Source organism: Aotus nancymaae, unplaced genomic scaffold (assembly GCF_030222135.1).
Source record: "Aotus nancymaae isolate 86718 unplaced genomic scaffold, 86718_ANA_hifiasm-v0.15.2.pri h1tg000051l, whole genome shotgun sequence".
Lineage (NCBI taxonomy): Eukaryota > Metazoa > Chordata > Mammalia > Primates > Aotidae > Aotus > Aotus nancymaae.
In genome coordinates this window covers 25363745-25376560 of record NW_026988465.1, presented here as the reverse complement: position 1 = coordinate 25376560, position 12816 = coordinate 25363745, and the positions used below count along the sequence as shown (strand labels likewise).

At 46.7% G+C, this 12816-nt stretch overlaps 1 protein-coding gene and 1 non-coding gene across 2 annotated transcripts; one reads left to right on the top strand and one right to left on the bottom strand.

The window, feature by feature from the left end:
* Positions 1-6081: 6081 nt before the first annotated feature.
* TRNAA-UGC (transfer RNA alanine (anticodon UGC)) lies at positions 6082-6153 on the top strand. The gene has a single exon. It is a non-coding gene; the product is annotated as a tRNA-Ala (tRNA).
* Positions 6154-7806: 1653 nt separating this feature from the next.
* On the bottom strand, positions 7807-8904 carry LOC135269292 (transcription initiation factor TFIID subunit 13-like). Its single transcript, XM_064363134.1, has one exon. It carries the CDS (start codon positions 8881-8883, stop codon positions 8509-8511), a length of 375 nt encoding a protein of 124 aa, XP_064219204.1. The 5' UTR covers positions 8884-8904; the 3' UTR covers positions 7807-8508.
* Between the last annotated feature and the right edge of the window lie 3912 nt (positions 8905-12816).

The following is a 12816-nucleotide window of genomic DNA, read 5'->3' as shown; positions in this document are numbered from 1 at the left end:
TGTGTGTGGCACCTCCTCCACCCCTCTCTCCTCGTCTGTCATGGTAAAATGTGCTGGCTTCCCCATCGTCTTCTGCTATGATTGTGGGTTACCTGAGGCCTCCCAGTCATTCTTCCTGTTAAGCATGTGGGACTGTGAGTCAATTTAAACCTCTTTTCTTCATAAATCACCCAATCTCAGGTAGTTCTTTGTTCCATTGTGAAAACAGACTAATACATCTTAGCTCCTGTGTACATGGGAGACCTCATTTGAGATCAGCCTGCTAGCATTGCAAGAAAGTGCTTTGTATGAGGAAAGTGGATAAGAGGGAGAATACGCGAATTCACTTTCAGCAGTGAATTAAGGTAGAGAACAAGAAAGGGTGCAGATATTTTGAAAAAGAACAGAAGTTGAAAAAATTTCACACTGGGGCAGTTTGAGAGCTAGGAATTAGTGTGAAGACACAGTCCCACAACTCAAAACTGTGACTAAGCAGGATTAACTGGGAATGGAACCTGTGATTTTCAGAAGCAGGATTAACTGGGAATGGAACCCACCAGACTTGGCCAGGTGGAGAGGTAAGTGGAAGATGGTAGGAGCTCATTCTTTCTGAACATGTAGTTCTCTGGGTCAGCCCAGTGCAGGTGCAGCAGGATACGGGCTTAACTCCCTTTCTCCCCAAACCTCCCACCCTTGCTAGTAAGCCAGGACATCACCCAGTTTGGCTGCCAGAGAGGCTGCAGGAACCAGGAGGGAGACAACAGAACCGTGCTACTGAACACTCTGGTTGCTTACACCCTGATCTTCCCTTTAATCATTAAGCAAACTGAGCTGTCCTGTTTCCAGCTGGGGAAAAAACAACCGAACAACCAAACAGCCCCACTGCCCAAAACCTCCTAAACGTGTTCATGTCCTAACACAAACAAAACTGTCTTCTTAAAAAAGGAAAACGTGACATAAAGCAGATCTACGGGTATTGGCCCTGCAATGCAAACACACCGGGGATTGGGCTTAAGACCACATGCCTGCGAACCATATGCTCTAGACCAAGTCACATTGAAAAAAGGGAGAAAGGGATGAAAGGAGAAAGGAGGCAGAAAGGAAGATTTGTTCTCTAATCTTTACGAAAGTCTCTCTCAAAATATTAACTGAGAGGGCTGGGCATGGTGGCTCATGCCTATAATCCAAGCACTTTGGGAGGCCCGGGTGGGTGGGTCATTTGAGGTCAGGAGTTCGAGACCAGCCTGGCCAACATGGTGAAACCCCATCTCTACTAAAAATACAAAAATCAGCCAGGCATGGTGGTGGGTGCCTGTAGTTCCAGGTACTTGTGAGGCTGAGGCAGGAGAATCGCTTGAACCTGGGAGGTGGAGGTTGCAGTGAGCTGAGATTATGCCACTACTCTGCCCCCGCTCCCTCCCAAAAAAAAAAAGTTAACTGAGGGTATGAGGGTATTTAGGCTTGCCTAATTCTGGGAACACTTTTCTTAGACTGAAGTCCGGTTAGTTACATAAATACATATAAAGTGCCACTAACCACAGACTCTCATTGCTTCTTTTTTTCTTCGCTCTTGGCACAGTTTCTACCACAGTCCTCTCGCTGCTCCCAGGCTCTAAGCTGAACTGTCCAGTACAAGACTCCACTCAAACATCCAATCGCTAGTAGCCATGGCACAAAGGGCATGGTCTAAATCAGTAAGTTTATAAACCGCCCCCCTTGGAAGGAACTCCTTATATGTGGGGAATAATTGGAATTCAAGATTCTCACCCTGAATGGAATTCAAAGGCCTAAAGGTAAGCAGCTCCCAGGTGGGTCAGTGTAGTGCACATGCTGATGGGCATTTAGACCTGGCAGTGCTCAAGCCTGGGGGCAGGAGGGATGCTGGTTCACTAAGAATTTGGAAATAGCGACCATTTGGGGGTCAATGAGGATAATGTAATTGTTTTTATGTCCTAGTCTTGTTCCTTATCAGAATTCATAAAAAAATCGCTTCCACCACTAAAAATTGCCAGATATTACCACACACAGATTGGAGAAAGAGGTACCAGCACATTCATTTTTTCCATGTCAGGGCCTCATGTCCAACAAAGCCACAGGCTTCACTCCTGGGGTGCGCTCTGATCCTCTCTTACTGGAACCCAAAGACTGCTTTCTCAGAAAGGGCTAGGAGAACGAGGCCTCAGTGCACCAGTCAAGATCCACTTCCAGTGCTAAGGGAGTTTGATGCTCTTTGGTTCTCTGTGCTCCGGCTTCATTACTGAACACATTCTTGAGGTTTGTTCTTATCTGCCTTACCCTGTCCCAAAAACATCACTCTGGCAGCATTCTAGGAACACTCAAGCCTGTTTCTCTTAATCATGTCCTCAGTTAAAAAACCAGTAAGGAAGAATCAGGAACTCCTCTGAAGCTGCTGTATCCAGGCCACCGAGGCCTGCTCCGAACACCTCCCAAGATCCAACTACTAATTTCTTTAGCTCCGGCAACTTTAATGTATAGTTTGAAGGCAGTATGAAGGCTGTATTACTGACTGCTAGCGCCTGGCTTGCCCTCCGGGGATCTTAGTCGAAGGATTTAAAGTGTGCTTTGCTCCAATTACAGGGCCAAGGAAGTCTCCGCTTGTAATTTTCCCCTCACTCCCTGGTGTCCGGGTGGGGAGAAGGTCCTTTGCACTCTTAGTGCCTTCACTGGATGTGCCAGTCCGTGTGTAAGCTTATTTTCTGGAATCGAACCTTGGTTACGGTGAAAATTTTACTGTCACAAATTTCGTAAATGTACACAGGTGAACACATGAACATATCGCCTGGGAGCCTTCCCGGGATCTTGGATGAGGCCGGCACCAGCCAACAGGGTCGTTAGCATCGGGTTATATCTAAGCTGGTTTCCTCTAGGGGTAAAACAAAGCAAAACAAAACCTCTTGACCCCCTCACCCTCACCTGTCGGGACACTTTAGTTCGGAATGAATACGGTGGTCTGAGTAGGAGAGGAGCAAGAGACTCCAGGAGCCATTCGCATTTTCACTGTTCGCCCCAGGTGTCCCCAATCGTGAAGGTTTCATCTTTGAGATAAGCCTGTGACCCAAAAGGATCAATCAGTCAAAGACTTGTCGGCAGGGAGAAGAGGGAGGGACACACGCGGCTGACAGTTGACCCAGCATCAAAGGTGCCCCAGCTACAGAGGAACAGAAGCCGGGAGAATGTTCAGCGCCACCGCAAACGCGCGCCCAAGGCGCGGCCTTTGCCTCTGGGTTCCAGAAGGATCCCTCCCCTTTGGCGGAGGAGGAGGTGTCTTGCGTTCGGATGCCAAAATTTCAACCGAGCTTATCCCAAAAGATGTTCGCGGGTCGGGCGCGGTGGCTCACGCCTGTAATCCCAGCACTTTAGGAGGCCGAGGCGGGTGGATCACGAGGTCAAGAAATCGAGACCATCCTGGTCAACATGGTGAAACCCCGTCTCTACTAAAAATACAAAAAATTAGCTGGGCATGGTGGCGCGTGCCTGTAATCCCAGCTACTCAGGAGGCTGAAGCAGGAGAATTGCCTGAACCCAGGAGGCGGAGGTTGTGGTGAGCCGAGATTGCGCCATTGCACTCCAGCCTGGGTAACAACAGCGAAACTCCGTCTCAAAAAAAAAAAAACAAACAAAAAAAAGATGTTCGCAACGCCTTTCAAGCCCAACCACTACCCCACATCAGAGCCAAGCGACCTCGAGCACCTGCCCCCTGAGAGCCCCGGCGCCAGATGCACCCGCTGGCAGGATGTCCCCGGGAGCAGTGAGTGACCCGGGACCGAGGCGGGAGAGAAGCAGGCAGGGAAGCGGTGGCTCCATTGGACGAGGTGACTACGGCCCCCAAGGCGAACTGCGGCCGCACATCCTCTTCCCCCCGCTACAGAAGAGCGAGCGGAGCGAAGGGCCTCCCAATCATGGGCGTTCCTCCTCTCTTGAGGTTTCTGAGATACGTTTTCCTCCCCGGCGGGAACCGGGAAGGTGGAATTTGGATGAAGAGGAAGAGGCAGCTGTGGTCTGGCCGCTGCCGCGGACACCGCGGAGGGCTCCTGGCCCTCAGAAGCGCACCCCGACACCCCGCTGGGGCGGGCGGAGCTCACCCATGGGCGTGTTAGCTTCCCGGCCCGACGGCAGCCGTCCCGCTCCCCATCCCCGGAGGAGAGACCAGCCTATTTCAGGAGAATCAGGGACGACTCCAGGTGCGAGGCGACTTTCACTAACCACGCAGATCCGCGCAGTGGACGGGGATTGACATCCTGAGATCCTGCGTGGGCCTCTGGGTTACCAGCGTGTCCCGCGGTCCAGACCGGCGGGTGGACGCCCGAGTCGGGTCACCCAGAGCACTCCGCCCCCGTCGCGGTCTGTTAAGGAATCGCTTGCGGGCGCGAGGAGAGGTGGGTGGGGGTGGAAGGGAGTCAGCCTGAGATGCAGCCGCGCGCGGCCAGGGAAATAAACAAAGAGCCAAAGGTTGCATTCTCCAGTTCGGCTCTGTTTGCTTATCTCTAGAGATTTATATTTATTTATGTTGTGGTTTCATCCTGGCTTTTGCCTCTTTTTCATATTGGTTTTCTATTCTCCCTTCCCCTCCTCGACATGGCTGCGGCCAGGGGTGTACGGGAACGGGCAGGGCACCCAGCGCTGCTCTCTTGTGCTTTCTCGGAGATTTCGAGTGCTCCAGGGGACCTGGGAACACCCACACTGACGACAGACCGAGGCTGGTTCCAATAACCGGAAGAGAAGGGCCTCCTCCGGGAGGTGAACGGGCGAGGACCGGTAGTCCGCGAGGTGGAGGAAGGCGCGGATGAAAGGCGGGGAATAGTATCCCTGCCAGCCACGCTTGAGCGGGCAGGAAAGAGAACGGGAGTGAGGAGGGCGGGGCGCAGGCTGGAGACGTGAGGCGGCCGCAAACGCTGGGAGCTCCCGGGGAAGTCCACTGACCACCCAGGCTGAATCCTAAGGCAGAGACGAAGTTTGTTCCGCGAGGAACGTTAGTCCGCTGCAACCGCGATCTGCAGGTGGAAACGAACCCCTCGCCCCCAGAGAGCGGGGAGAAAGGGCCACGTTTTTGAAATCCATCTGAGCTGGTGAGCGGTTCCGGAAAGTACTCCACGGTCCCCTCGGGCGAGCGCGGTGGGCGTCCGACCAGGGGGAGGCGGTCCTGCAGCACGGAGGTCAGCGCGCAAAGGTGGTGGTTGCCCTTCCCTATCCTTACCCATTCTGTAGCCAGCCGGATTATCAAACAAATCACACCAGCCCCGCGTCTATATCAGTGTCCCTGGGAGGTCAGAGCTGTTCCCTCCAGCGGCGAGCTGACCTCATTTTTCTGTACATCTCGCTCAGCGTAAATTCGGTAAAAACCAGGGAACGCGTTCTAGGCCCACAAGCTCCCGCCTGACGCCCGCGGTCCGCAAAGCCCCAAGGTTAGCCGGACACATGGCTGCTGGGTGTTCATTTCGAATAACGAAGCGCCACCGGAGCAGAGAACTTTGGCCTGAATCCCAGAAGCACAACCCACATGGGTCCTCGTGCGTACCTCTCGCCCTTTACTTACGTGGTCAAGTCTTTCAAAATTCGTGAAATCGTCCATTTTTGCTCAAGAATGTGGCAGACTTTCTGCTTCATGCCGCAGTTATACAAGCGTATCTTTGCCGAGCGCTTGTCAGCGATTGGAATGGCCTGTTTATATAATGGTGAATCCTCCCTCCTCCACCTCCGCACTTCATTGCAAGTCTCTGTATTGTGGAATACTCCTGAATGGAGGACGCCTGTCATTTATTTCTCACTGCGCTGTGAGCGACTGCTATTCTCCACCTCTATACTGAAGACGTGGGAAGCCTGACAGAAGAAAAACAGTCTTTGCTTTCCGGAAGCTACCTTAATAGAGAAGGGAGCAAACTTAACATAAATCTACACTTACAAACTGTGGTAAATGAGATTCAGGGAAAGTCCAAGGAAGTTAGGTATTAATAAGAATTTGTTGAACCCCATCTTGATTTTCTATGAATACAAATTGAAAACGCCGGCGGAATTGTGTAGCGCTACTCCATATTGTTACGCGCTATATGGGTAAACAAAGGAAAAAGATAGCTATATATGTGTGGGGATGTAGCTCAGTGGTAGAGCGCGTGCTTTGCATGTACGAGGTCCCGGGTTCGACCCCCGGCGTCTCCACTTTAGTAAGCTTAAGAAATTGGGATCCTAGTTTGTGAGTCCCCTTTCTTTAGTCAGGGGCAAAACTTCCGGAGGTCTTCAAATACTTGAAAATGGGCTATTGGTCGGTGGCTTTAGAAGTCAGATGTATTTAACACTTCAACACTGCCACACTTCCTCCAGATCCTGCGGCTGCTAACTGCTTTAGAGCACCTTTAAATCTCATCACTCATTAACAAAATTGGAAATATTGTTAAACGTCCTCCAGCTATCAAAATCCTGTGGCTGCTAACTGCTTTAGAGTACCTTTAAATCTCATCACTCATTAACAAAATTGGATACATTGTTATGACTGAAGCTACATAATTTGTAACCAGAAATATAGTTCTTTGGAGTACAGTTGAAGATGACTCTACCTTTTCTCAGCCACGGGCATTTTTTTTTTTTTTTTTTTTTTTTTTTTTTCTGAGACAGTCTCGCTCTGTCGTCCAGACTGGAGTGCAGTGGCATGATCTCGGCTCACTACACCCTTCACCTCCCGGGTTCAAGCGATTCTTCTGCCTCAGTCTCCTGAGTAGCTGGGGTTACAGGCGCGTGCCACCATGCCCAGCAAATTTGTGGTACTTTTAGTAAAGACGGGGTTTCACCATGTTGGTTAGGATGGTCTCGAACTCCCGATCTCTTGATGCGCCCACCTCGGCCACCCAAAGTGTTGGGATTATAGGCGTGAGCCACTGTGCCCGGCCTGGGGATCATCTTTTAAGAGTTAGTTTTTTTTTTGTTTTGTTTTTTGTTTTTTTTTTTTCCTGTTTAATTGTTCATACTTTATTCTTGTATCAGTAGGTTAAGAAAGTAAACTTTTCCCAAGCACTGATTTATAGATCATGTTTATAAGTGGCACACAAAAGTAAGTTTCATAAACAATAACATTCAATGATCTACTTAAATGCAACTGTAATCCTTACTTTAAGCTAAGGGCAATAATTTAATACAATAGACTAAATACACACAGAACCTGTATATCCAGAACTACAAACATGGTTTCCATAGCCACATATGGTTTAGCCACAAAGGACACATTTCCACAATGAACAAGTACTAACAAATATGTAAATAAAACAGTAACCCAAATGCTTATCCCGCCATCAGCCTTTTAAGCAATGCCATTCCTGCTACTGAAAGCATTTATTTTTAGAAGCTTGAATCTGATCTGGGAAAACAAGTTCTCCTAAAACTTAACAGGTTGTTATAAGTCTGAAAAGATTTTAACTCAGAAAGCCTTTCAACACAGCATTATTTATGTGAAACTTAGTTTCTTAAATAAAAATAATAACATTATCTGAAGAAAATTAAAACAAATTATCTTTTAAGAGATAAACATTCTTACAAAAAACTGTATTTTGTCTATCATCTCTTTAAAAGAAATGCAAACCAGTTCATTATCTGTATTTATTTGTTTGAGACAGAGTCATTCACGTTCTATTGCCCAGGCTGAAGTGCAGTGATGCCATCTCAGCTCGCTGCAATCTCCACCTCCTGGGTTCAAGCAATTCTGCCTAAGCCTCCCAAATGGCTGGGATTACAGGTGCGTGCCACCATGTCTGGCTAATTTTTGAATTTTTAGTAGAGGCGGAGTTTTGCTATATTGGCCAGGCTGGTCTAGAACTCCTGACCTCAAGTGATCCACCCGCCTCAGCGTCCCAAAGTGCTGGGATTACAGGCGTGAGCCACCGTGGCCGGCCCAGTTAATTATCTTTAGTAATAATTATATTTAATAATGCTTAATAATAAACTAGACAGTAAACTAATTGTTGTCTAAAAACTTCCAAATACATAAAGTACATATCTGAGCTGTCAAGTCAAAAATGCCATTTAGATTTCGCATATGAAACAGCTACAGTATAGCTTACAAAGGCATAAACATACCTAATACATAAATACTGCTTTATCCTTTAGATAGTCAAAAGTCAGAAGGAACTGCATGGTTTGCAAGGTACTGTGACTTATGAGTGATCATTAAAACCCACTAAGTAATTCAAGTATGGTAATACAAAGGCAGGTAATTAAATGCACCAATATCACTCTAAAATCAAAGGCATAAAAATAAAGGCTGAGGCTGGGCCCAGTGGCTCATGCCTGTAATCCCAGCACTTTGGGAGGCTGAGGCGGGTGGATCACCCGAGGTCAGGAGTTCGAGACCAGCCTGGCCAACATGGTGAAACAGGTCTCTAAAAAATAAAAATAAATAAAGGCTGAAAACTTTGTGTTTCTCCATCTTTCATTTACATGGCTAGATATCAGAATCTTACTTTAGAAGATATACAGTTATTATATATGATATCCCCAGATGGTAATTTTCAGAAACTACGAAAAGTGTCAAGATCCATAGTTTGCTTCATCAAATGCTTTTCTAGCTCGTTTCAATTCTTCATTCATAGTAAGCAAGTCTTTAACCCTGGCGAACTTCCTTGGGTCCTTTCGAATCAAGAAGACGATATCTTCAACTTGTACTCGACCTTGTCTTCCAATGGACATTGCCTTGTGAGTCATTTCAGTGATAAACTCTATGACAAGATCCTCAAGAATATCCACTGACTCAGTATAAGGATTCTGGTCATCCCCAAAGCCATACATCATACATTGCAATTCTTTAGAAAAAAGTCTCTTTCTTTTACCCTGTCCACCTTCTGCACCTCCTCCAATTTCTTCATTTTCTTCCTCAAAGGTAGGGTCCTCTTCCTCATCTGCCATCCCACTAGCTCGCCAACCCACCGCGCCAAGAGTTAGTTTTGAGGCAGAAGGGTTGGGCAGGGGCGAGGGCAGAGCAGGCTTCCCCTCGTGGCTGGGCTCCAGCGCAAACCAGCTGCCAGACCAGCCCTGGAGCTCGCGCGCCGCCTCCCGCTGGCGTCCCTGGCTTTGTCTCACCTGACGCCCCGTGCCTCGGCTACCCGGGCTGTATCCTCACTTCTGCCACCGCCGCCACGTGGCCCTGTTCCCCCTGCAGCCCGCACCCCCGCCTTGCCCACTCGGAGCCCCTGCTCCAGCAGCCCATGTATGCCAAGGAAATATGGCTGCTGGAATTGTGGTGTTTTACGACCTTCTTAACACCGTCTGCGTATGTGTTAAACAGTCTGAGCCAGTTCGGAAAGGAGTAGATAGAAGTAGATAGAAGATGCTGAGCGCCTGTTAACGACCAAATAACTTCCAGAGAGAAAAACCGTCTTCATAAACTGTAATACCTCATTACAACCACTGTCTCAGTTTCAGAACCATCGTATGATATTTATTTATCATAAAAGTTTTGGACTTTTTAAGTGCTGGGCATTACAGAGATATATAGTAAAAAATGTTTTGCTTAAGTGTTAAATACAACTGAAACACTTTAAAAAGTTAGCTTTGGCTGGGCTTGTTGGCTCATATGTGTAATTCCAGAACTTGGGGAGGCCAAGGTGGGTGAACACCTGAGGTCGGAAGTTCGAGACCAGCCTGACCAACATGGAGAAACTCCTTCTCTACTAAAAATACAGAATTAGCCAGGCGTGGTGGTGCATGACTGTAATCCCAGCTACTCGGGAGGCCGAGGCAGGAGAATAGCTTGAACCCGTCGGTGAATGAAGACGGTGCCACTGCACTCCAGTCTGGTCAACAAGAGTGAAACTCCGTCTAAAAAAAAGAAAAAAAAAGAAAAAAAAAGCCGGGCGCGGTGGCTCACGCCTGTAATCCCGGCACTTTGGGAGGCCGAGGCGGGTGGATCACGAGGCCAGGAAATCGAGACCATCCTGGTCAACATGGTGAAACCCCATCTCTACTAAAAATACAAAAAATTAGCTGGGCACGCTGGCGCGTGCCTGTAATCCCAACTACTCAGGAGGCTGAGGTAGGATAATTGCCTGAACCCAGGAGGTGGAGGTTGCGGTGAGCCGAGATCGCGCCATTGCGCTCCAGCCGGGGTAACAAGAGCGAAACTCCGTCTCCAAAAAAAAAAAAAAAACACAAAAAACAAAACAAAACAAAAAAACAAAGTTAACTTTGAGGTTTATATCAGGAACTGTCTGAACTATTTGCCTTAAGATACCTTTTCTGCCGTTACGCTGGTCTTTTCACCAATATGCTACTTTGGGGTGGGGGGTGCTGTCATATTTACAACCTATTGTATTGGTTTGTATGGCATATGTTGTATTGCAAGCCATTTTTCAGTTGCTTGTTCAATGAGACCTGGTCTGGTTCAACTGAATTTAAGGTCATTTGAACGACCTAAAGAGTAACTTTTTCTCCTAAAAAATAAGACCTGGGCCGGGTGCAGTGGCTCACACCTGTAATCCCAGCACTTTGGGAGGGTGAGGTGGGTGGATCACCTGAGGTCAGGAGTTTGAGTCCAACCTGGCCAACACAGTGCAAACCCATTTCCACTAAAAATACCAAAATTAGCCGGGCTTAGTGGTGGGCACCAGTAATCCCAGCTACTCAGGAGGCTGAGACAGGAGAATCACTGTAACCTGGAAGGCAGAGGTTGCAGTGAGCCAGGATCGTGCCACTGCACTCCAGCCTGGGTGACAGAATGAAACTGGCTGGCTCAGTAGGTCAGATGCTGATACTGAGTGGATTTTGATCTTTGCAAGGACCTCCTTTTTTGTGTGGTGAATTTAACTGATTCTTTTGCAAAGCTCCCAACATCTCTTTATGTACTGTCTAATATCACATGGTGAATGCTTTCTCCCTTTTGGTTCCAGCAAATACATTTCTCTGTTTTCAGTTATTGTCCTATTATTCTATTTTCAATATGGCACACTTGCTCTGGTGTACCAGCTGTTGACCTAAGGGATGAGAACTTGACAAATTACTGATACCACACTAATCATATATGCCTGCGAGTTCTTGTGTACTATGGCATGTAAACATTGAACATTTCCAAGTGATTTAAATGTAAAACAACTAAGTCACTACCACCTTTCCTTATCTTAGTTTGAAGTAGGAGTGCATGCAGATGCTGAAATAAAGCCACATTGCTTCCAATGCTGGGACCTCTGGCTCTATCAATTTTTGGGGGAGCAGGGTAGGGGAGGATAATGCATGGGTGTGTATCCCACTCAGCCATTTGTCTTTCAGTAGCATGATCATTGCCACTGTGTCATGAACTCTAGCTTCTCTTCTTCCTGGTTTCCCATTGAAGCCAACTGCTTTCAAAAAATATTTACCATGAAACACACATAAGCTGAAGTAAAATGGATATTCATGATAGGTTAGAACAGAACTTTAATGAAGAGAACTGGTTCTGAAGGAAAAAAAAAAAGCTGCTCATATGAAAGGTAACTGAATATATGTATTAGTCTGTTCTCATGCTGCTAAGAAAGACATACCGAGACTGGGTAATTTATCAAGGGAAGAGGTTTAATGGACTCATAGTTCCACATGGCTGGAGAAGCCTCACAATCATGGCAGAAGGCAAAGGAGAAGCAAAGGCACGTCTTACATGGTGGCAGGCAAGAAGGTGTGTGCAGGGAACTACCTTTTCTAAAAATGTCAGATCTCATGAGACTTATTCACTATCATGAGAACAGCATGGGAAAAACCCTTCCCCATGATTCAGTTACCTCCCAGCAGGCACCTCCCATGACCTGTGGGGATTATTAGAAGTCAACGTGAGATTTGGGTGGTGACAGAGCTGAATCATGTCAATATATAAACTAGCTTTCCATATTCACTCCACTCTGGTTGCCCTATCAGTAGTCAAAGGAGTTAGTATATTGCTTTTTGTCATTTTTGTTTCTTAAATTTTAGAGATGTGGTCTTGCCATGTCACCCAGGCTGGCCTCCAACTCTTAGGCTCAAGTGATCCTCATACCTTAGCCTCCTGAGAAGCAGGGACTACAGACATGAGCTGCCACTGTATGTCTGGCTGTTACTGTATTGTTGTGATTAATAGTTTGGTTCTGTTTCTTCATAATAACTACTAATAATAACCTAGTTTTATTTTTATTTTTATTTTTTAGTTTTGAGATGGAGTCTCACTCTTTCGCCCAGGCTGGAGTGCAATGATGCAAACTCAGCTCACTGCAACCTCCACCTCCCAGGTTCAAGCGATTCTCCTGCCTCAGTCTCCCTAGTAGCTGGGATTACAGATTTGTGTCACCATGCTAATTTTTTTATTTTTAGTAGAGATGGGGTTTCACCATGTTGGCCAGGATGGTCTCTAGCTTCTGACCTCAAGTAATCCACCTATCCTGGCTTCCCAAAGTGCTGAGATTACAGGTGTGAACCACCAGGCCTGGCCAACTCAGTTTTAATAAGAAATAGTAAGAAAGAATTTTAAAAGAAATAAGAAATTTAATAAGGAATAATAATCAAAAATTCTTTCTGCCCTATTATGCACACAGTAAATTACCTGCCATCAAGATGATCATTTTTGTCATTATCATAGTTTTTGTTATTATTATTATCCATTGGCATGCAACACTCTGTCAAGCACAATCCCTAAGGTCAAAAGAAGGGAAAGAGAAATTTGATTACATCAAAATTAAAAATTTTAATTTTAGCCTTTAGTTTTAAAGAAATTGGAGTTTGTTAAAGATTTTGAATACTTTAGAAACAAAGAATACCTTAGAACAAAATTAACACATTGATGAATCTGATAATTTTATGGGTCAACTTGACAGGGGCCACAGGATGCTCAGACATCTGATTAAA